Source organism: Squalius cephalus (assembly GCF_949319135.1).
Source record: "Squalius cephalus genome assembly, chromosome: 25".
Taxonomy (NCBI): domain Eukaryota; kingdom Metazoa; phylum Chordata; class Actinopteri; order Cypriniformes; family Leuciscidae; genus Squalius; species Squalius cephalus.
The window spans coordinates 31,003,827-31,026,999 of NC_137146.1; the positions used below are offsets into that span (position 1 = coordinate 31,003,827).

The 23,173-nt window shown below is 42.1% G+C and overlaps 1 protein-coding gene across 1 annotated transcript in view; it reads left to right on the forward strand.

Moving 5' to 3' along the window:
- The window catches only part of LOC307153687 (cadherin-7), a 106,604-nt gene that overhangs the window by 24,966 nt on the left and 58,465 nt on the right, over positions 1-23,173 (forward strand). Inside the window, exon 3 of the mRNA XM_079863305.1 lies at positions 10,585-10,704. Within this exon, the coding sequence (XP_079719431.1) occupies positions 10,585-10,704 (120 nt within the window). The remainder of the gene's footprint in view (positions 1-10,584; positions 10,705-23,173) is intronic.

A 23,173-nucleotide genomic window follows, 5' to 3' on the forward strand; every position in this document is an offset into this window, starting at 1 on the left:
GTGTGTCAGAAGCTGCGACAGCGAACAGCAGCTCAGTGTGTGTGGATCGGTCACATATTCAGTGTGTGTGGATCAGTCACATGACAGACGCATTGAGTGTGTGAATCAGTCACGACTGGCGTATTCAGTGTGTGTGGATCAGTCACATGACAGGCGTATTCAGTAGGTGTGTTGGACATCGGCTGCGGCTGGATGTAACCGATCGGCGAGAGTAGCCGCGTGCAGGCGGGAGGAGCTGCAAACGGAGACGTGAAGTCGGACACTTTCTGGTTCCCGTGGTGACCGCTCACGTGGTGTTTACATACTTTACCACAGCTGAAGTGAAATAAATGCAGTATTTGCCAAATAATAGATGTTTTAGAGACATTTTCATTCAATACTTTATGTACTGCTTCATGCAGCGTCTGTTTGAACAAGAATAAAGGTCAACATAAGCTACTATCAATGAAGTGGAGTCTACGTTTTTTAATCAGATTTAATTTGATAAACATGACACAATATAACATTGCAACTACATGAAAAGAGTGTTTACTGTTATAAAAAACTGATTTGTGAGCTTTAGATGAACTAAAGGTGTTCGAATAAACACGAAACACACGTGATCGTTGTCATGCAGTGAATCCGGCCAATCGTGGAACAGCTGTGTCGTCATCAGCCAATCGTGGAACAGCTGTGTCGTCATCAGCCCTCGTGCAGCCGCTCTTGAGAAGCTGCGCTGGCTGAGTTCTCCGGCTACTCTCAAATCGCTCTCGCTGTACTTTGATGGCATACGTCACAGTCACGTGGTGTCGGTGCTGTATCAAGTCGGACAAAATTTCTAACCGGCATGCACTGCTTTAAGTCAGCCGCCGATCGGTCTGTGCAGAGCTGCATGAAGTCGAACAAGCCTATATTCAGTGTGTGTGGATCGGTCACATGACAGGCATTTTTAGTGTGTGTGGATCGGTCACATGACAGGCGTATTTAGTGTGTGTGGATCAGTCACATGACTGGCGTATTCATTAGGCTTGTTCGACTTCATGCAGCTCTGCACAGACTGATCGGCGGCTGCAGTGCATGCCGGTTAGAAATTTTGTCCGACTTGATACAGCGCCGACGCCACGTGACTGTGACGTATGCCATCAAAGTACAGCGAGAGCGATTCGAGAGTAGCCGGAGAACTCAGCCAGCGCAGCTTCTCAAGAGCGGCTGCACGAGGGCTGATGACGACACAGCTGTTCCACGATTGGCCGGATTCACCGCATGACAGCGATCACGTGTGTTTCGTGTTTATTCAAACACCTTTAGTTCCTCTAAAGCTCACAAATCAGTTTTTTATAACAGTAAACACTCTTTTCATGTCGTTGCGATGTTATATTGTGTCATGTTTATCAAATTAAAACTGATTAAAAAAAGTAGACTCCACTTCATTGATAGTAGCTTATGTTGACCTTTATTCTTGTTCAAACAGACGCTGTATGAAGCAGTACATAAAGTATTGAATGAAAATGTCTCTGAAACATCTGTGCATTAGTAGGCAAATATTGCATTTATTTCACTTCAGCTGTGGTAAAGTATGCAAACACCACGTGAGCGGTCACTACGGGAACCAGAAAGTGTCCGACTTCACGTCTCCGTTTGCAGCTCCTCCCCGCCTGAATGCGGCTACTCTCGCCGATCGGTTACATCCAGCCGCAGCCGATGTCCAACACACCTATTGTGTGTGAATCAGTCACATGACAGGCGTATTTAGTGTGTGTGAATCAGTCACATGACAGGCGTATTCAGTGTGTGTGAATCATGTAATGTTTGCTTGTTTGCTCACTGGCTAAAGCTACTTATATATAATAACTGGAATGCACACCGGACATTCTGAACTGGATGTCTTTATTTCTTTTTGCCCTATGCTTACGCACAATCTCGCGAGAGTACAGAGATCTTGCCCGAGGGCTACGGTGTCCCTTTTGGGACATACAGTCAGGATGTTACAAATCAGTCACATATTCAGTGTGTGTGGATCGGTCACATGACAGGCGTATTCAGTGTGTGTGGATCAGTCACATGACCGACATATATGGCACTGATAGCACATGCAAGTCTTGCACTGAAGCATAACATCAATGCATGACAGAAATCTCCTGTTGCAATAACTCCGGTATTTGATATCAATAACTAAAGGTGAATCTGAGGGGATGCAGGCCTCATAAAATCACTGTCTCTATAAAAACCTCAGGAGTATTACCTGATGACCAACACACAGATAGAGATAGATAGATAGATAGATAGATAGATAGATAGATAGATAGATAGATAGATAGATAGATAGATAGATAGATAGATAGATAGATAGAAATAAATGACCTCACATTCTACAGAGCATTGAGAATTCAGTGTTTCGCTCATTTACCAGACACAATATATCATACTCTCACAATGTTACATTTTGTGTTGATTCTTGTGATAAGAAAATGAGATATAGTGATCATAATGGTCAAATTTCAGCTATTGTTTGGGGGAGGAATATGAAAAATTGTCATCTCTTAAAATTAGTCGAGATATATTTATTTTCATTACTGTCAGATGACAGTCGGCTGCCTAGAGCACAGAATTGATTGAAAACCACAGAGATGCACTTCTAGTACACAGAAAATGAATGGAAACCTGAGAATGTGATCATTCACTGTAATGAAGATGGACAAATGAGAGATGACAGAGAGAGAGAGAGAGAGAGAGAGAGAGAGAGAGAGAGAGAGAGAGAGAGAGCAATTAGACACTCAACTGCACAGACTTCGACTCAAGCCAACAAAAAAACATTCCAGCTGAATTTATAGCACACTGGACAGAATCAGATAACACTTCAGATTGTTGTAAGCATGGCACCGCTGATGGATAAATAAAATATTGTGTGTCTGTGTGTGTGTGTGTGTGTGTGTTTGTGGTTTACATGCAAGGCAGTGAATGTGTAAAAAAAAAAGCTGTTGTTGGATTTATTGTACATTCCTAACGCATCTTTATAAGTTTGTTTTTATGATTTGCTTTATGTAGTAATTAGGTTAAAACTCCCCTCTGCAGGAATTCTATGACTTTAAGCTCTCAGTTCAGACAGTGTAATATGTTACATTAAGGCCAGATCAATATGGAACAATATCTCATCTATTCTCTGTGACGTTTTCATACTGTTTACTTCCATGCGAAATGTCATTGACTTTGACCCATGCAAAGTATTTTGTTTGAGATAGACTGTATGACGGTGAAGATAACCTAACAAACTGAATATTAGCGTACTCTAATTATGTGGCTCCCAAGTACAGCGTCCTGAAGCAGACAGCATGAGCTCATGTTCAACAAACGCTTCCAGTTTAGAGAATATTTAGAGAATAGCCCAGATATCTCTGCCTAGATGAGCCCAATTATTTTTCTAGATAGTTAAAGCTTTGTGTCTTGTCTTCATTTCATGGTCAATTAATTTAGTAAAATACAATACATGAATTTTTTTATTGGGTGCAGCACCAAGTACGCAAAGTTCGGACTCAGTTGTGTTGTGGCTTGTTTCCGTTGTGTTTTGACTTGATTCTGTTGTGTTGTGGCTTGTTCCTGTTATGTTGTGACTTGTTTCTGTTGTGTTGTGACTTGATTTCGTTGTGTTGTGGCTTGTTTCCGTTGTGTTGTGACTTGTTTCCGTTGGGTTTTGACTTGATTTCGTTGAGTTGTGACTTGATTTTGTTGTGTTGTGACTTGTTTACGTTGTGTTGTGGCTTGTTTCTGTTGGGTTTTGACTTGATTTCGTTGAGTTGTGACTTGATTTTGTTGTGTTGTGACTTGTTTACGTTGTGTTGTGGCTTGTTTCTGTTGTGTTGTGACTTGTTTCCGTTGGGTTTTGACTTGATTTTGTTGTGTTGTGACTTGTTTACGTTGTGTTGTGACTTGTTTCTGTTGTGTTGTGACTTGTTTACGTTGTGTTGTGACTTGTTTCTGTTGTGTTGTGACTTGTTTACGTTGTGTTGTGGCTTGTTTCTGTTGTGTTGTGACTTGTTTCCGTTGTGTTGTGGCTTGTTTCTGTTGTGTTGTGACTTGTTTCCGTTGGGTTTTGACTTGATTTCGTTGAGTTGTGACTTGATTTTGTTGTGACTTGTTTACGTTGTGTTGTGGCTTGTTTCTGTTGTGTTGTGACTTGTTTCCGTTGTGTTGTGGCTTGTTTCTGTTGTGTTGTGACTTGTTTCCGTTGGGTTTTGACTTGATTTCGTTGAGTTGTGACTTGATTTTGTTGTGTTGTGACTTGTTTACGTTGTGTTGTGGCTTGTTTCTGTTGTGTTGTGACTTGTTTCCGTTGGGTTTTGACTTGATTTTGTTGTGTTGTGACTTGATTTCGTTGTGTTGTGAACTGATGTTTTCTTTTTAAATTTCGTTGTGTTGGGGCTTGTTTCCGTTGTGTTGTGGCTTGATTTTGTTGTGTTGTGACTTGATTTTGTTGTATTGTGAACTGATGTTTTCTTTTTAAATTTCGTTGTGTTGGGGCTTGTTTCCGTTGTGTTGTGACTTGATTTTGTTGTGTTGTGACTTGTTTCCGTTGTGTTGTAGCTTGTTTCTGTTGTGTTGTGACTTGTTTCTGTTGGGTTTTGACTTGATTTCATTGTGTTGTGACTTGATTTTGTTATGTTGTGACTTGTTTATGTTGTGTTGTGGCTTGATTTTGTTGTGTTGTGACTTGATTTTGTTGTGTTGTGACTTGATTTTGTTGTGTTGTGACTTGTTTCCGTTGTGTTGTAGCTTGTTTCTGTTGTGTTGTGACTTGTTTCTGTTGGGTTTTGACTTGATTTCATTGTGTTGTGACTTGATTTTGTTATGTTGTGACTTGTTTATGTTGTGTTGTGGCTTGATTTTGTTGTGTTGTGACTTGATTTTGTTGTATTGTGAACTGATGTTCTCTTACGAGAGGTTCTCTCGTATTGCGTAAGTTGCTTACGCATCGGGAAAGTCTTCTTTCCTCGAGATCTGAAGCCAAAAATTATCCTTAATTTTGTATTCATTGTCAACGCAGTGCAGCAGCCGGCAGACCTAGGCAGGCTGTATAAGCGTGCTCATTGGCTGCTCGGCGGCAACTGCTTAAGCCTATCAGTGAGCGCTCTGATACGCGGCCTCCAATGAGGGCGCTTCGCGCCCTCCACACCCTTCTAACAGAATGGGTGTGGCCAGCGTGTATATAACCAGCGCTCACAGGCTAAATATCTGATTTTCTTGTCTTCAGCGAAGCTCTTCGCATCGCTGGATCTTGAGAGCCGCCGCCGTTGAAACCAGCGACCAGCAAGCTTAGGACAGCGCCTGAGGAAGCCGGCCGTCTTCGCCGTCTTCAGCCATCCGTGCCTGCTACGCTATCCGGCGACGTATCCTTTTACATTATTACTGTTACTGTGTGTGTTCGCTCCGCGACACACTTTCTCTGTATTCTAAAAGAGCACGAGGCGTTTTTGTAAATTGGCTGATTCGCCCGAGGGACTGGTTCATCTCTCTCGATCTGAAAGACGCGCGTACATTCAGATCCAGATAATACCCCGTCACAGGCCATTCTTGAGATTCGCCTTCGACGGTCAGGTATATCAATACACCGTCCTGCCGTTTGGCCTGTCTTTAGCACCCCGTACATTCACGAAGTGCATGGACACGGCTCTCGCTCCCCTGAGAGGGCAGGGAGTGCGAATTCTAAACTATCTGGACGATTGGCTGATTTTAGCACAGTCAGAGGCCGAACTCATCCGCCACAGAACAGTGCTTCTCAGCCACCTAGAAAGCCTGGGGCTTACGGTCAACTGGACCAAGTGCTCGCTAGTGCCCAGTCAATCAACCTCTTTTCTGGGTTTGGATCTGGACACTGTAGCGATGATGGCCCGCCTGTCGACACAGCGCGCGCGTTGCGTTCGACGCCTGGCCACATCCTTCCGGCCGGGCAGCACCGCACCTCTCAAAACATTTCAGAGGTTGCTGGGTTGTATGGCCTCAGCTGCAGCAGTGCTTCAGCTGGGTCTCTAACGAATGCGCCCGCTACAACGCTGGCTGAATGCCCGAGTGCCTCACAGAGCATGGGCTTCCGGCGGCATCCGAATCAGAGTGACTCAGAGCTGCGTTTCAGCACTGAAGCCCTGGTTAGCGGCCGACTGGTACCAGCGGGGAGTGACAATGGGAGCTATCTCACACCGCAAAGTTATCTCGACGGACGCTTCCACCTCAGGGTGGGGCGCTCTTTTCGAGGGCAAACCGGTTTTTGGCCTGTGGTCAGACCAGGAAAAATGCCTCCACATAAACTGTTTGGAGATGATAGCGGGAGCGCTTCCTCCCATTCATACAGGATCACTATGTGCTAGTCCGCTCGGACAACATGTCCGTGGTATCCTATGTGAACCGACAGGGCGGTGTCAGATCCAGGAATCTGTGCAAGCTGACAGAACGCCTTCTCGTGTGGGCTTACCGCTCGCTGCGCTCGCTGAGAGCCGCGCACGTGCCGGGCCACCTGAATGTCGGTTCAGGGACAACATTCCCCCGGGAGAATGGTCCCTGCACCCCCAGACAGTCCAGTTTCTCTGGCGCCTATTCGGAAGAGCAGAGATCGACCTCTTTGTGTCGAAAGACAATGCTCACTGCCCGAAATATTACTCGAAGAGCGAGGAGGCGCTGTCCCAGACATGGCCCAGCCTCCCGCTGTATGCTTTTCCTCCGATCTCCCTGTTGCCACAGGTCATTTCGAGGATCAGAGAAACGCACCACTCAGTGCTTCTGATAGCCCCGCGCTGGGAGAACCAAACTTGGTACCCAGAGCTAGTGAGGCTGTCGCACTCATCCCCATGGCCGATCCCGGTGAGAAGGGATCTCCTCTCCCAAGCCGGTGGATCGATCTGGCATCCCCATCCAGAGCGTTGGTCTCTGCATGCATGGGTGATCAACGGATACCCGTTGACCTGTCAGAAGGGGTCGTGAACACGATCACACAGTCGAGAGCCCCCTCCACGAGACGGCTCTACGCGTCTAAATGGTCGGTGTTTTCCAAATGGTGCGCTACTAAAAGCTTGGATCCACGCGCATGCGGGGTCCCGCGGGTGCTCTCCTTCCTACAAGAGCTGTTGGAAAAGGGCAGGTCCCCTTCCACGCTCAAAGTATATGTGGCGGCTATTGCAGCGTTCGTGGAGACGACGCGCGGCCGGGCAATAGGAAGGAATGAGCTCATTATCCACTTCCTCAGAGGAGCTAGACGGATGAACCCCCCGCGGCCCCCCTCGGTTCCTTTTTGGGATCTGTCCTTGGTCCTGGGGGCCCTGAAGGCTTTTCCCTTTGAACCGCTCGAATCCGTGGATCTAAAGTACCTGTCGCTTAAAACCGTTTTTCTGATAGCTCTGTCTTCAGTTAAAGTGTGGGGGATTTGCACGCGCTATTTGTTAGCCCTGCATGTCTTGAGTTCGGACCGAACGACTCGAAAGTCATTCTCAGACCGAGACACGGTTACATCCCCAAAGCGATTGGAACCCCTTTTAGGGCACAAGTCATTTCCCTTTCGGCTCTGCCAGCATCCGACAATGGGGACAGTGATAACCTCCTATGCCCTGTCCGGGCGCTGAGAGTTTACATCACGCGCTCCGCCGCTTTCAGGCGTTCAGAGCAGCTCTTTGTTTCCTTCGGCGGACGCACCAAGGGTCTCGCCGCCTCGAAACAGAGCCTGTCCAGGTGGATAGTGGACGCGATTGCAGTAGCTTAAGCCTCCAAACACCTGCAGTGCCCTCTGGGTATCAGAGCCCACTCTACTAGAGGCATGGCCTCGTCGTGGGCCTGGTCCAGCGGAATTTCTATCCACGATATTTGTATGGCAGCGGGCCGGGCCTCCCCATCAACATTCGTGAGGTTTTATAACCTGGAAGTTCCCGCCTTACAGGCAAAATTATTGTCAGTATAAGTGACATGTATGCTCTGCCCAGTCTCTCATGTGCAGACTACGTTCACATGCTAACGATATTTCTGGTATATACTTAGGGTGAAGTGTTTTTATACTCAGACCGGCTGGGCCGCTCTGTTTCTCATTCCCCTTTACGCGCTGTTTTACCGGTGCTGGCCCGCACTGCTGGCCGCCCGTATTCCACTATGTAGCGCGGGGGTTTATTCTCTTCATGAAAGACCGACTATGTCGCTCTTCTCTTACCCTAATAAGTGCTTATGTACTGTGTGGCCTCGCTCTGCCGGCCCTACTGTTTTGCACTACTATATGCTTATAGACCGGCCGCGCCGCTCTATTATATAGACTGAGTGAAGTGCTTTGTGCTGTGCTGGCCCGTCTCTCCGACCGGCCACCTATTCCAGCAGTATGTTTTCCCCGGTCTCCCTGGGATTCATGGGCTGGATGCTCGGCGCACACGGCGTTGACAAAGGGTTCCCGATGCGTAAGCAACTTACGCAATACGAGAGAACCTCTCGTAAGAGAACGTACTCGGTTACCAATGTAACCTCGATTCTCTCTAGAAGAGGGAACGAGTATTGCGTAACCTGCCGTGTCACGCCACGAGCTTTTGCGCTTCAGACTGCGAAAACCAGATATTTAGCCTGTGAGCGCTGGTTATATACACGCTGGCCACACCCATTCTGACGGTTAGAAGGGTGTGGAGGGCGCAAAGCGCCCTCATTGGAGGCCGCGTATCAGAGCGCTCACTGATAGGCTTAAGCAGTTGCCGCCGAGCAGCCAATGAGCACGCTTATACAGCCTGCCTAGGTCTGCCGGCTGCCGCACTGCGTTGACAATGAATACAAAATTAAGGATAATTTTTGGCTTCAGATCTCGAAGAAAGAAGACTTTCCCGATGCGTAAGCAACTTACGCAATACTCGTTCCCTCTTCTAGAGAGAACCAAGGTTACATTGGTAACCGAGTACGTTTTCTTTTTAAATTTCGTTTTGTTGTGGCTTGTTTCTGTTGTGTTGTGACTTTTTTTGTTGGGTTGTGACTTGTTTCCGTTGTGTTGTGACTTGATTTCATTGTGTTGTGGCTTGTTTACGTTGTGTTGTGGGTTGTTTCTGTTGTGTTGTGACTTGTTTCTGTTGGGATTTGACTTGTTTCCGTTGTGTTGTGGCTTGTTTCTGTTGTGTTGTGACTTGTTTCCGTTGGGTTTTGACTTGATTTTGTTGAGTTGTGACTTGATTTTGTTGTGTTGTGACTTGTTTCCGTTGTGTTGTGGCTTGTTACTGTTGTGTTGTGACTTGTTTCCGTTGGGTTTTGACTTGATTTTGTTGAGTTGTGACTTGATTTTGTTGTGTTGTGACTTGTTTCCGTTGTGTTGTGGCTTGTTACTGTTGTGTTGTGACTTGTTTCCGTTGGGTTTTGACTTGATTTTGTTGTGTTGTGACTTGTTTCCGTTGTGTTGTGGCTTGTTACTGTTGTGTTGTGACTTGTTTCCGTTGGGTTTTGACTTGATTTTGTTGTGTTGTGACTTGATTTCGTTGTGTTGGGAAATTATGTTTTATTTTTAAATCTCGTTGTGTTGTGGCTTGTTTCCGTTGTGTTGTGACTTGATTTCGTTGTGTTGTGACTTGTTTCCGTTGAGTTTTGACTTGATTTCGTTGTGTTGTGGCTTGTTTCCGTTGTGTTGTGACTTGATTTTGTTGTGTTGTGACTTGTTTCCGTTGTGTTGTGACTTGTTTCTGTTGTGTTGTGACTTGATTTCGTTGTGTTGTGGCTTGTTTCCGTTGTGTTGTGACTTGATTTTGTTGTGTTGTGACTTGTTTCCGTTGTGTTGTGACTTGTTTCCGTTGTGTTGTGACTTGTTTCCGTTGTGCTGTGACTTGTTTGCGTTGTGTTGTGACTTGATTTCGTTGTGTTGTGACTTGTTTCCGTTGAGTTTTGACTTGATTTCGTTGTGTTGTGGCTTGTTTCCGTTGTGTTGTGACTAGATTTTGATGTGTTGTGACTTGTTTCCGTTTTGTTGTGACTTGTTTCCGTTGTGTTGTGACTTGATTTCGTTGTGTTGTGACTTGTTTCCGTTGTGTTGTGACTTGATTTCATTGTGTTGTGAACTGATGTTTTTCTTTTTAAATTCCGTTGTGTTGTGGCTTGTTTCTTTTGTGTTGTGATTGTTTGCTTTTTAAATTTTGTTGTGTTGTGGCTTGTTTCCGTTGTGTTGTGACTTGTTTTCGTTGTGTTGTGAACTGATGTTTTCTTTTTAAATTATGTTGTGTTGTGGCTTGTTTCCAGTGTTGTGATTGTTTGCTTTTTAAATTCTGTTGTTTTGTGGCTTGTTTCCGTTGTGTTGTTACTTGATTTGGTTGTGTTGTGAACTGATGTTTTCTTTTTAAATTCCGATGTGTTGTGGCTTGTTTCCGTTGTGTTGTGAACTGATGTTTTATTTTAAAATTCTGTTGTGTTGTGGCTTGGTTCCGTTGTGTTGTGACTTGATTTTGTTGTGTTGTGAACTGATGTTTTCTTTTTAAATTCCGTTGTGTTGTGACTTGATTTTGTTGTGTTGTGAACTACTGGGTCACCGTAAGACACAGCATTACCATGGTAACTCACATCACATCCTGTTCCCTTCAGCTATATTTCTTGATGCTCACTAGCGTGTTGTGTTGCGTATGTTCTGCACAGGCACGACGGTGGTTAAGGTGACAGCGACAGATGCTGACGACCCCACTTACGGCAACAGCGCCAGAGTTGTGTACAGCATCATACACGGACACCCTTACTTCTCTGTGGAGCCCAAGACAGGTAACTTTACATTTATCTGAATATTTGGCATTAAATATTTTTAGAAATTTGGTACTTTTCGACATTGTTTTTGGCCAAGCAAAAAAAAAAAAAAATTGAAGTGGACATATGGGCAACTTTTTATGCTTAATTTTTTCACTTAATGACTTGTGTGATGTGTGTTATATTTTATGTCAGGGGTTGGGAAGCTTTCTGGCATGATGAGCCAAGACTCAACGAATTGAAGAGTGAAAACAGAGTGTTATGTCACTGTCCATTTTTTGGGCAGGTCCATATCCCAAGCTTAAATAGATATTCCACCCAAAAATGTATATTCTCTCATAATTTACTCACCCTCATGCCATCCAAGATGTATATGACTTTCTTTCTTCTGTGGAAAAAAACATCTTTCACAGATGAAAGAACAATCTCTGTGAGTACATATAACGCAAGTGTACGGGACTCTCAAAGCTGACACTTCAAAAACCATCCAAACAAACACAACTGGAATCCATACGAGCCCGGTTAATGAATCATTGTCTTCTGTGTGTGAGAAAAATACTAATATTTTATAGTTTATTTTATTATAAAGAATCACTTCCTGCCACTTCCATGTTGTGAATAACAAAACGTTGTGAAGCATGATGTAATTACATTGTGAATCTTGTGCGAGAAGTGATGCGGAGCTCAGTTTCACAACACACTTCCATAACACGGTTCTCTGGAAGCGATGCTCTATAGTTTAAAAGTTTTATTAGGTATTACTCACAGAGATGGAATATTTTTCTAAAAATCTCAGTTTGTGTTCCACAGTAATATAGGAATTGATGTTCTAATCCCTGTGCAGAGTTGGCCTACCTGATGCCAGCAGTGAGATTTGAGTAGTAAAGGAGGGTAGGAATATAATAGTCCTCATGTGAGCACCTTCTTCATGACCCTTTCACTGATAAACCCACAGCGCCTCCAAAGGGCATCCCAGGTACACCCCCTCATCTCCATACCCCCCAGTCTTCATAACTCCATACCCCACAGTCTTCATAACTCCATACCCCCCAGTCTTCATAAGCCAGCAGCCATATCACCCTGTAGCCCAAGACTGGTTGCCCACTGAAGCTAAGCAGGGCTGAGCCTGGTTAGTACCTGTATGGGAGACCTCCTGGGAAAAAACAGGTTGCTGCTGGAAGAGGTGTTAGTGAGGCCAGTAGGGGGTGTTCACCTTTAGGGGGTGCTCTTTGTGGTCATTAAAAATCCCAGGATGTCCTTCGAGAAAAAGAGTAGGGGTGTAACCTGGCCAAATTTGCCCCTTGGCCTCAGTCTATCATGGCCTCCTAATCATCCCCATATACTGATTGGCTTCATCGCTCTGTCTCCTCTCCACCAGTAAGCTGGTGTGTGGTGGGCATTCTGGCGCAAAATGGCTGCCGTCACATCATCCAAGTGGATGCTGCACATTGGTGGTGGTTGAGGAGATTCCCCCCTTCTATGTAAAGCCCTTTGAGGTCTCAGAAAAAGCGCTATATAAATGTAACAAATTATTATTATTATTATTATAACTCCATACCCCCCAGTCTTCATAACTCCATATCCCCCAGTCTTCATAACTCCATACCCCCCAGTCTTCATAACTCCATACCCCCCAGTCTTCATTACTCCATATCCCCCAGTCTTCATAACTCCATACACCCCAGTCTTCATAACTCCATACCCCCCAGTCTTCATAACTCCATGCCCTCCTGTCTTCATAACTCCATATCCCCCAGTCTTCATAACTCCATACACCCCAGTCTTCATAACTCCATACCCCCCAGTCTTCATAACTCCATATCCCCCAGTCTTCATAACTCCATATCCCCCAGTCTTCATAACTCCATACACCCCAGTCTTCATAACTCCATACACCCCAGTCTTCATAACTCCATATCCTCCAGTCTTCATAACTCCATACACCCCAGTCTTCATAACTCCATACACCCTCAGTCTTCATAACTCCATACCTACCAATCTTCATAACTCCATATCCCCCTGTCTTCATAACTCCATATCCCCCAGTCTTCATAACTCCATACCTACCAGTCTTCATAACTCCATACCTACCAGTCTTCATAACTCCATATTCCCCAGTCTTCATAACTCCATATCCCCCAGTCTTCATAACTCCATATCCCCTAGTCTTCATAACTCCATATCCACCAGTCTTCATAATTCCATACAGCCCAGTCTTCATAACTCCATATCCCCCAGTCTTCATAACTCCATACCCCCAGTCTTCATAACTCCATACCCCTGTCTTCATAACTCCATACCCCCCAGTCTTCATAACTCCATACACCCCAGTCTTCATAACTCCATACCGTCCAGTCTTCATAACTCCATACCCCGCAGTCTTCATAACTCCATACCCTCCAGTCTTCATATCTCCATATCCCCCAGTCTTCATAACTCCATATCCCCCAATCTTCATAACTTCATGTCCCCCAGTCTTCATAACTCCATACCCCCCAGTCTTCATAACTCCATACCCCGCATGCTTCATAACTCCATACCCCCCAGTCTTTATAACTCCATATCTCCCAGTCTTCATAACTCCATATCCCCCAGTCTTCATCTTGCCGCCCAGTGGATGCCCTTCCTTTAATCCACAGCTAACTGCTGTTTCTTTGCGTTGTGTTTGACAGGGACTCGATTGCTTGTTGGGGAGAGCGACCCTTAACCCCCCTTTTCTTCTGTAGACTGGTTGTGGATGTAGTGAGGGGTTAGGGTTAGTGGTCTAACCCCTGGTTCCCACTTCCACTGGGACAATCCTTACCTTCCAGACATTTTGCGGAGCTTTGGTTGCCAGTTCAGAGTACTTCAAACGTGTTCTCTCAAATGTTCCCTCCACTCCATATACATCTGGGATGGCATGAGGGTGAGTAAATGAATAGAGAAATCCAGCGTACTTTGATGTCATCGGTCTGTGCAGCGCCACTTCAAGTGCTTCTACGTTACCATTTCAGTTATCCTTCAACTGCTATTTATTAGGTGTCATTCACCTAATAAACATTAGGTGTGTTCAACTTTATGTGGACCGACCGTGTCTGACTTGAAGCAGTGCATGCTGGTTAGAAATGTTGTCTGACTTCAGATGGCACTGATGCCACATGATTGTGAATATTGCCATCATAATACAGCGAGAGCGATTCAAGAGCATCTGTCTGGCTCCTTCTACACAGCTTTTCCAGAGCAGATGCTCAAGCTGATTGCTTAAGTTTGGCTGGATTCAAGTCAAGTCAAGTCATCTTCATTTATATAGCGCTTTTAACAATGTAGATTGTTTCAGAGCAGCTTTACAGAGATAAACGTATAATTTAAGGTAAGATTGTTTTGGCTTTATAGCGGTTCTATAACCCTCTGGGGTCTGAGCTGTTTTCTGGGCCCTGGAGTTGTTCTGACATGCTCTGACATTTGTGCTTATTTCTGTTACTTGTGACATTTTCATGGCTAAAGTCTAATTTCACTGTATTCAGCACAAACTCTGCTACAATAATATATCAGCAGCATGTGTGTAAAAGTTTGTAGTTTTGAGATAATGACATTTATGCGTGGTTTGTGAAAATACAAAAGAAAATTCTCACTGAAATAAGGCCATGAAACCCATACTGATTATTTCTTCACAAGACTTTTGAAAATTGTATGACGTAGCCTAGAATATTTGCTCTAAAACTATGTGAAAATCACCCTGACTGTTCATTCAGATAAGACAATATATTGATTTAAAAATTTTACGACGTGTTTTGTGCCACAAAGCTTTATGCGGGAGCTCATTAATATGTAAGCTTTTCACACCTGAGAAAGACAAAGACACTCCCCTAACGGCCCTATTAGGATCCATCAGGCCCTATCATTCTGAGCAACCTTGCACAAAGAATGAGGAGATTTAAAAAAGAATGGCTTTTAGATTGTTTGATTTATTTACAACACAACATAATCCAAAGATACACAACAAATGACAAAAAAGCACTCATTGAAACCAATGATCCAAAGACAGAGACCTTTGTGCCATTCCTAAAAACATTGTACATACCTTTCATTTCCAAGGTGTTTGATTTTCACTTTACCAGGTTCATGTACAGAGACTCATGTGAATGTTGAAGTCAGCAGGACTCAGTGGCATCTGGGCCCTGAAAAAAAAAAAATGAACATACTGATATCAAGAGAAAGGCCTGCACGATTTTGGGAATACATTTTAGAGTTTTCTGGTTAAAATTGCTTTTTAAAATTCACAGAATACACACACACACACACACACACACACACACACACACACACACACACACACAAATGTTTCCAACAATATATAATATAATGAACACCAGGTTTGTTGTGCCTTGTAGGCATAGGCTATGCGCAGTGCTGCATAAAATAATAATAACAATAACCATAGCAGCCTATAAATCTTCCAAAATATTTCAGTAACAACTAAGCTAGAGAAAAATATATTGATTATCATGTTACTTCAAATGTTTCCATTCGTTATGATGATATGAAATGAGATAATAGTAAAAACATGAAGCCGTTTGGTGCGTTTTGCTTTTCGAATGTATCAAATATGATACATTCAAACGCGATCGCGCTCAAATATAAAACATTATGGTTACCATATACATATCTACGTTTGACCAGATATCCACAAACACAGTAACAGTAAACACGGGTCTAAATATTATAATATTCACCATATATCTAGCAACAGTTCAACTGCAATGTGAAATTTATGCAACAATAACAAACTAATATGTAAGAATGTCTTACCTTACATCTTTCTTGTCTTCAAATCGCATTCTTCTTCTTCTGAGGTAGCCTAAATCCAATGTAAGCTCACGGCGCGTCTTTCAAACTCGACGAAAAGCAGAGACTTGTGAAGTGTTTTGCTGCTTTGTTTTTGAGGTAACGAGCGCGTTCGCGTTCCATGTGGAGATTCGCATGTGAATATCTTTTGCGCGAGTGGGCGTGTTCAAATTAAAAATAATTAGGAAGCGTTTGAGAAGCTGGACATCTTGTTGGTTTTTTACAAATTACTTAAACAGAGAATATTTATTTTCAATTTGAATCTGATCATTTAAAAGTACACACTTAAATGTTTATAAAGGTATATGGCTCATAAATGTGTGACAAGTATTCGCTGAATTTTGTTTCAGTTTATAGACGTGCTCAAGAAAAAAAAGTTCACCGCGACGGAGAGGCAGAACGGACACCCTGTTTATTGTCTTTATTTTACAAAAGCACAATGTTTTGATTTGATTGTAAGTCGACACATACAAAAGTAAAAATATCACAGATTCTTTTTTTATATTTCTTTTTTCTGTATGACCATAAATGACGGAGTAATTTAAGTTTATAGTGCTACAATGTGAAGAAAATACAGCAAAACGCGCCCGCGCGTTTGCCGACCTCAGAGGGTTAATAAAGTTATTTTCCAGCTAAAGTTAGTTTTGATTGATTCGCTTCCATCGCAACGATCATTTGTTATTAAATTAGGGGCCGCTAAGACGACACCATTCTCTCTACACAAACTTTAAACGCGAACCTGTGAGAAACGCTGATGGCGGTCACATGAGCATTAAGAATTGGTTCTATAGTTATGTGCGTTTGAACATATGTGCGCAGGTTTGTAATTCCCTACAAGCCAAGCCTAAACAAAGTACTGGTGTTTCCTTATAGTTTTGATACAGAATTTTATTTTATTTTATCAATTCGGGGTAGATACGCAAATTGAGTTTTCCCGATGACGCTTTATCTGTAGAGTGGCAAAGGGATCCTCCATAGGGAGAGACTAGTTGGCACTTCAGCACTGCGTTGACATCGGGTCCAGATCTGGATACAGCCTGGATCCGGCAGGCTGCGGGAAAACCTCAGGATAAACAAAGACACTAAAATTAGCGTAGATGCCATTCTTCTCATGATGTAACGAGTACATCAGGATTTATGGGAAGTGTTCCCGGTTCCAGCTGACCTAATCTATGCAGCCTAACATTGAATTATACAAGTCTATAATGTATTATGTGAATGCTAGGTCAAAGAGATGTGTCTTTAATCTAGCTTTGAACTGACAGAGTGTGTCTGCTTCCTGGACAATGTTAGGAAGATTGTTCCAGAGTTGTGGTGCTAAATAGGAAAAGGATCTACCGCCAGCAGTCGATTTTGATATTCTAGGTATTATCAACTGGCCGGAATTTTGAGATCGCAATAGACGCGAAGGACTATAATGCGTTAAGAGCTCGCTCAAGTACTGCGGAGCTAAACCATTTAGTGCTTTGTAAGTAATCAGCAATATTTTAAAATTGATGGGATGTTTAACCCTCTGGGGTCTGAGCTGTTTTCTGGGCCCTGGAGGTGTTCTGACATGCTCTGACATTTGTGCTTATTTCTGTTACTTGTGACATTTTCATGGCTAAAGTCTAATTACACTGTATTCAGCACAAAGTCTGCTACAATAATATATCAGCAGCATGTGTGTAAAAGTTTGTTGTTTTGAGATAATGACATTTATGCGTGGTTTGTGAAAATACAAAAAAAAATTCTCACTGAAATAAGGTCATGAAACCCATACTGATTATTTCTTCACAAGACTTTTGAAAATTGTATGATGTAGCCTAGAATATTTGCTCTAAAACTATGTGAAAATCACCCTGACTGTTCATTCAGATAAGACAATATATTGATTTAAAAATTTTACGACGTGTTTTGTGTGAAAAAGCTTTATGCGGGAGCTCATTAATATGTAAGCTTAATATTATATGTTTTCACACCTGGGAAAGACAAAGACCCCCCCCCCCCCCCCCCCCCTAACGGCCCTATTAGGAGCTATCAGGCCCTGTCATTCTGAGCAACCTTGCACAAAGAATGAGGAGATTTAAAAAAATAATGGCTTTTAGATTTTTGGGATTTATTTACAACACAACATAATCCAAAGATACACAACAAATGACAAAAAAGCACTCATTGAAAACAATGATCCAAAGATAGAGACCTTTGTGCCATTCCTAAAAACATTGTACATACCTTTCATTTCCAAGGTGTTTGATTTTCACTTTACCATGTTCATGTACAGAGACTCATGTGAATGTTGAAGTCAGCAGGACTCAGTGGCATCTGGGCCCTGAAAGAAAAAAAAAGTGAACATACTGATATCAAGAGAAAGGCCTGCACGATTTTGGGAATAAATTTTAGATTTTTCTGGTTAAAATTGCTTTTTAAAATTCACAGAATACACACACACACACACACACACACACACACACACACACACACACACACACACACACACACACACACATAAATGTTTCCAACAATATATAATATAATGAACAGTTTGTTGTGCCTTGTAGGCATAGGCTATGCGCAGTGCTGCATAAAATAATAATAACAATAACATAGCAGCCTATAAATCTTCCAAAATATTTCAGTAACAACTAAGCTAGAGAAAAATATATTGATTATCATGTTACTTCAAATGTTTCCATTCGTTATGATGATATGAAATGAGATAATAGTAAAAACATGAAGCCGTTTGGTGCTTTTCAAACGCGATCCAAAATATGATACATTCAAACGCGATCGCACTCAAATATAAAACATTATGGTTACCATATACATATCTACATTTGAGCAGATATCCACAAACACAGTAACAGTAAACACGGGTCTAAATATAATAATATTCACCATATATCTAGCAACAGTTCAACTGCAATGTGAAATTTATGCAACAATAACAAACTAATATGTAAGAATTTCTTACCTTACATCTTTCTTGTCTTCAAATCGCGTTCTTCTTCTTCTGAGGTAAATCCAATGTAAGCTCACGGCGCGTCTTTCAAACTCGACTTGTTAAGTGTTTTGGTGTTTTGTTGTTGAGGTAATGAGCGCGTTCGCGTTCCATGTGGAGATTTGCATGTCAATCTCTTTTGCGCGAGTGGGCGTGTTCAAATTAAAAATAATTAGGAAGCGTTTGAGAAGCTGGACATCTTGTTGGTTTTATACAAATTACTTAAACAGAGAATATTTGTTTTCAGTTTGAATCCGATCATTTAAAAGTACACACTTAAATGTTTATAAAGGTATATGTGTTACGAACTGCTCCGAGACACGAAGGTAGAGGATCCAAACGCAGCTTTATTGTATGGGGCAATCCAGAGGCGTAATCCAATGTACAGGCAAGGGTCATACACAGGCAGGCAGTCAAAACAAACAAACAAACAAACAAACAAAACAGGCAGGGACCAGAGGCAAGAGAGTAATCCAGGGACCAGAGGCAAGAGAGTAATCCAGGAAATAGGGCAAGATAACCACAACCAAGAGACAAGAAAACCAGGAGAATGCTCAGTAATGCAGTGTAACACTTAAACAAGACTTCGCGGTGAGTGAATGAATGAACATGGTATAAATAGACTGAGACTAACAGGATGATGAGACACAGGTGAATGCAATCAGTGAATGAGGTACAGGTGAATGTGATCAGTGATAAGTGATGATGAGTCCGGGCAGTGAGTATGGGAAATGTAGTTTGAGAGTGATAGTCTTATGTGGAGTGCCCTCTGGTGGCTCTCAAGGGCACTCCAGCTGGTGACCGTTACAATATGGCTCATAAATGTGTGACAAGTATTCGCTGAGTTTTGTTTCAGTTTATAGACGTGCTCAAGAAAAAAAAGTTCACCGCGACGGAGAGGCAGAACGCACACCCTGTTTATTTTCTTTATTTTACAAAAGCACAATGTTTTAATTTGATTGTAAGTGGACACATACAAAAGTAAAAATATCACAGATTCTTTTTTTATATTTCTTTTTTTCTGTATGACCATAAATGACGGAGTAATTTAAGTTTATAGTGCTACAATGTGAAGAAAATCCAGCAAAACGCGCCCGCGCGTTTGCCGACCTCAGAGGGTTAATAGGGAGCCAATGCAGTTTTGACAGAACTGGGCTAATATGGTCATACTTCCTGGTTCTGGTAAGAACTCGAGCTGCTGCGTTTTGAACTAGCTGTAGTTTGTTTATTAAGCGTGCAGGGCAACCACCCAGTAGAGCATTACAATAATCTAGCCTTGAGGTCATAAAAAGAATGAACTAATTGTTCCGCATTTGTCAATGAGAGCATATGGCGTAATTTAGATATATTTTTAAGATGGAAAAATGCGGTTTTACAGATACTAGACACGTGACTTTCAAATGAAAGATTGGTATCAAAGAGCACACCCAGGTTCCTAACCGACGACGAAGACTTAACAGAGCAGCCATCAAGTGTTAGACAGTATTCTAGGTTATTACGTGAGGAAGTTTTTTGTCCAATAATTAGAATCTCTGTTTTTTCAGAATTTAGAAGTAGGAAATTACGAGTCATCCCATTTTTTATATCAGCTATGCATTCTGTTAATTTAGTGAATTGGTAAGTTTCGTTAGGTTTTGAAGAAATATAGAGCTGAGTATCATCGGCATAACAGTGGAAGCTAATTCCATGTTTCCTAATGATATCTCCTAATGGTAGCATGTACAGAGTGAACAGCAGCGGTCCTAGTACTGAGCCTTGTGGTACGCCATACTGAACTTGTGATCGATGAGACATCTCTTCATTTACTGCTACAAACTGATAACAGTCAGATAAATATGATTTAAACCATGCTAGTGCAATTCCACTAATGCCAACATAGTTTTCTAGTCTATTTAAAAGAATGTTGTGGTCAATGGTGTCAAATGCAGCACTAAGATCAAGTAACACTAATAGAGAGATACAACCACGATCGAATGATAAGAGCAAATCATTTGTGACTCTAACGAGAGCAGTCTCGGTACTATGGTACGGTCTAAATCCGGACTGGAAATCCTCGCAGATATCATTTCTTTCAAGAAAGGAACACAGTTGTGAAGATACTGCCTTTTCTAGTATCTTTGACAGAAAAGGTAGATTCGAGATCGGCCTGTAATTGACTAATTCTGTAGGATCAAGTTGCATTTTTTTTTTTTGGACTTAAAAGAAGACCAGCCCATTTATTATGTTTCTGAAGGAGAAAAAATATCTTTGTCATGTTTGGCTTATATTTCACCCCTCCATTCTTCTCTGGATGTGTCGTCAATACAGCTAAGTTAAAGGGATAGTTCACCCAAAAATGAATATTAGCCCATGATTTACTCACCTTGAAGCCATCCTAGGTTTATATGACATTCTTCTTTCAGACGAATACAATCGGAGTTATATTAAAAAATGTCCTGGCTCTTCCAAGCTTGATAATGAGAGTGAATGGGTGTTTGACTTTGGAAGTCCATTAAAGCGCATATATTCATGATTAGAGTTCTCGACACGGCTCTGCGGGGGTTAATAAAGGTCTTCTGAAGTAAAGCGATGTGTTTGTGTAAGAAAAATATCCATTTTTAAAACTTTATCGACTAAAATAACAAATCCCAGACAGTAAACTGATGCTGCGCTTTATTTCTCACATGCTCAAAGAGCTCACGCTACTTCTGGTACAAAGGACAAATGGATTTGGAACATTTGCTTTTTCATGTGTAGACAGCCTGTATAACGGTCTCATTAGTCCGGTCTCAAGGTGTAAAGTGTAACATTTCAGTAAAAATGAATGTAAACAACTTATTTATCTGTAACTTACTCAAATCTGTTTTGTAAGCTGGTTGTTGTGGTTCAGGAGTAACTGTAAAAGGTGGCTGCTGTTTGTCTGTGACTGTAGCAACTCGCTGATGATGAGATGTGTGTGTCAGCAAGGTGAGTTTACAGGCAGGTAGAATGCAATGACTGGACAAACATTTTATGGATGAGCATTTTGACTTCCACGGAAGATACTGAATATATATTGAATGACTGGTCTGAACAGACTCATTGGATCATTCTGTGCTGCATAAGGAGCACATGTGCTGCTTCGGCTGTCTTTATCATCAACCTGGAACTAAACTTTGATTCAGAACGATTTTGTGAACTGGCTCGGCCGGTTACTTGCTGTGAATCGGCTTAAACATTGGGCAATGCTAATTTAAGGGTGTAACACCACAAATGCAAAACAGTAATTAATAATTTATGATTCACACTGACATATAGTAAAAGAAATCTGTACCAGTCCACAGAGCACAAGTCAGTCAAAGCTGTGAGCAGTGAGCTGTGCAACACGAAGAAGAGGTTATTTCCTAACCCTCTGGGGTCTGAGGTGTTTTCTGGGCCCTGGAGGTGTTCTGACATGCTCTGACATTTGTGCTTATTTCTGTTACTTGTGACATTTTCATGGCTAAAGTCTGATTACACTGTATTTAGCACAAACTCTGCTACAATAATATGTCAGCAGCATGTATGTAAAGGTTTGTAGTTTTGAGATAATGACGTTTATGCGTGGTTTGTGAAAAAACAAACAAAGAAATTGTCACTGAAATAAGGTCATGAAACCCATACTGATTATTTATTCACAAGACTTTTTAAAATTGTATCACGTAGCCTAGAATATTTGCTCCAAAACTATGTGAAAATCATCCTGACAACTCATTCAGATAAAACAATATATCGATTCTAAATTTGTAAGACATGTTTTGTGTAAGAAAGCTTTATGCAAGGAGGCGTGAATCCTCATGAATATTGATGTGTTTCACACCTGAGAAAGACAAAGACCCTCCCATAATGGCCCTATCAGGTGGGGCTATGAGAGAACTATACACAAATAATGAGTAGAGATTTAAAAAAGAATGGCTTTTTGATTGTTTGGATTTATTTACAACACAACATAATCCAAAGATACACAACAAAGGACAAAAAAAGCACATTATTTAACACACTGATCTAAAGACAGAACAGTCACACACATTTGTGCCATTCCTGAAACATAGTACATACCTGTCATTTCCATGGTGTTTGATTTTTCATTTTACCATGGTCATGTACAGAGACTCATGTACAGAGAAGTCAGCAGGACTCATCAGTGGCATCTGGTCCCTTAAAGGGGAGGGGGGGGTGAAACACTCAGTTTCAGTCAATCTCATGTTAATCTTGAGTACCTATAGAGTAGCATTGCATCCTTCATATCTCCAAAAAGTCTTTAGTTTTATTATATTTATAAAAGAAAAATAGGCTGTACCGAGTCTTTCCGGAAAAAAACGAGCGGCTGGAGGCGTGTCGTGTGGGCGGAGCGCCGATAGCTAACAACACACAGGCATTTGAAGCAGTTTTACTCACCGCCTGCGGTTCCAACGCACGACCGTGAACCTTTATCGTTGGGACTGCTCCATCCTTAAGCATTAGACGATGTGCAAATCCCACGATCGAAAAAAAACAGCCGAAACTTGTACCAACCCGGAAGTAAGATTTTCGGCACAGAAATTCTCCGTTATTCGTCCAAAATATATTTTTTTAAACTTTGGCCATGTTTAGCATGAGAATCCATCTCTTTAACACTGTAAACAACTCTGAATACATGAAACACCATTGTACCCCCCCTTTAAAAAAAAAAAAATGAAACAACTG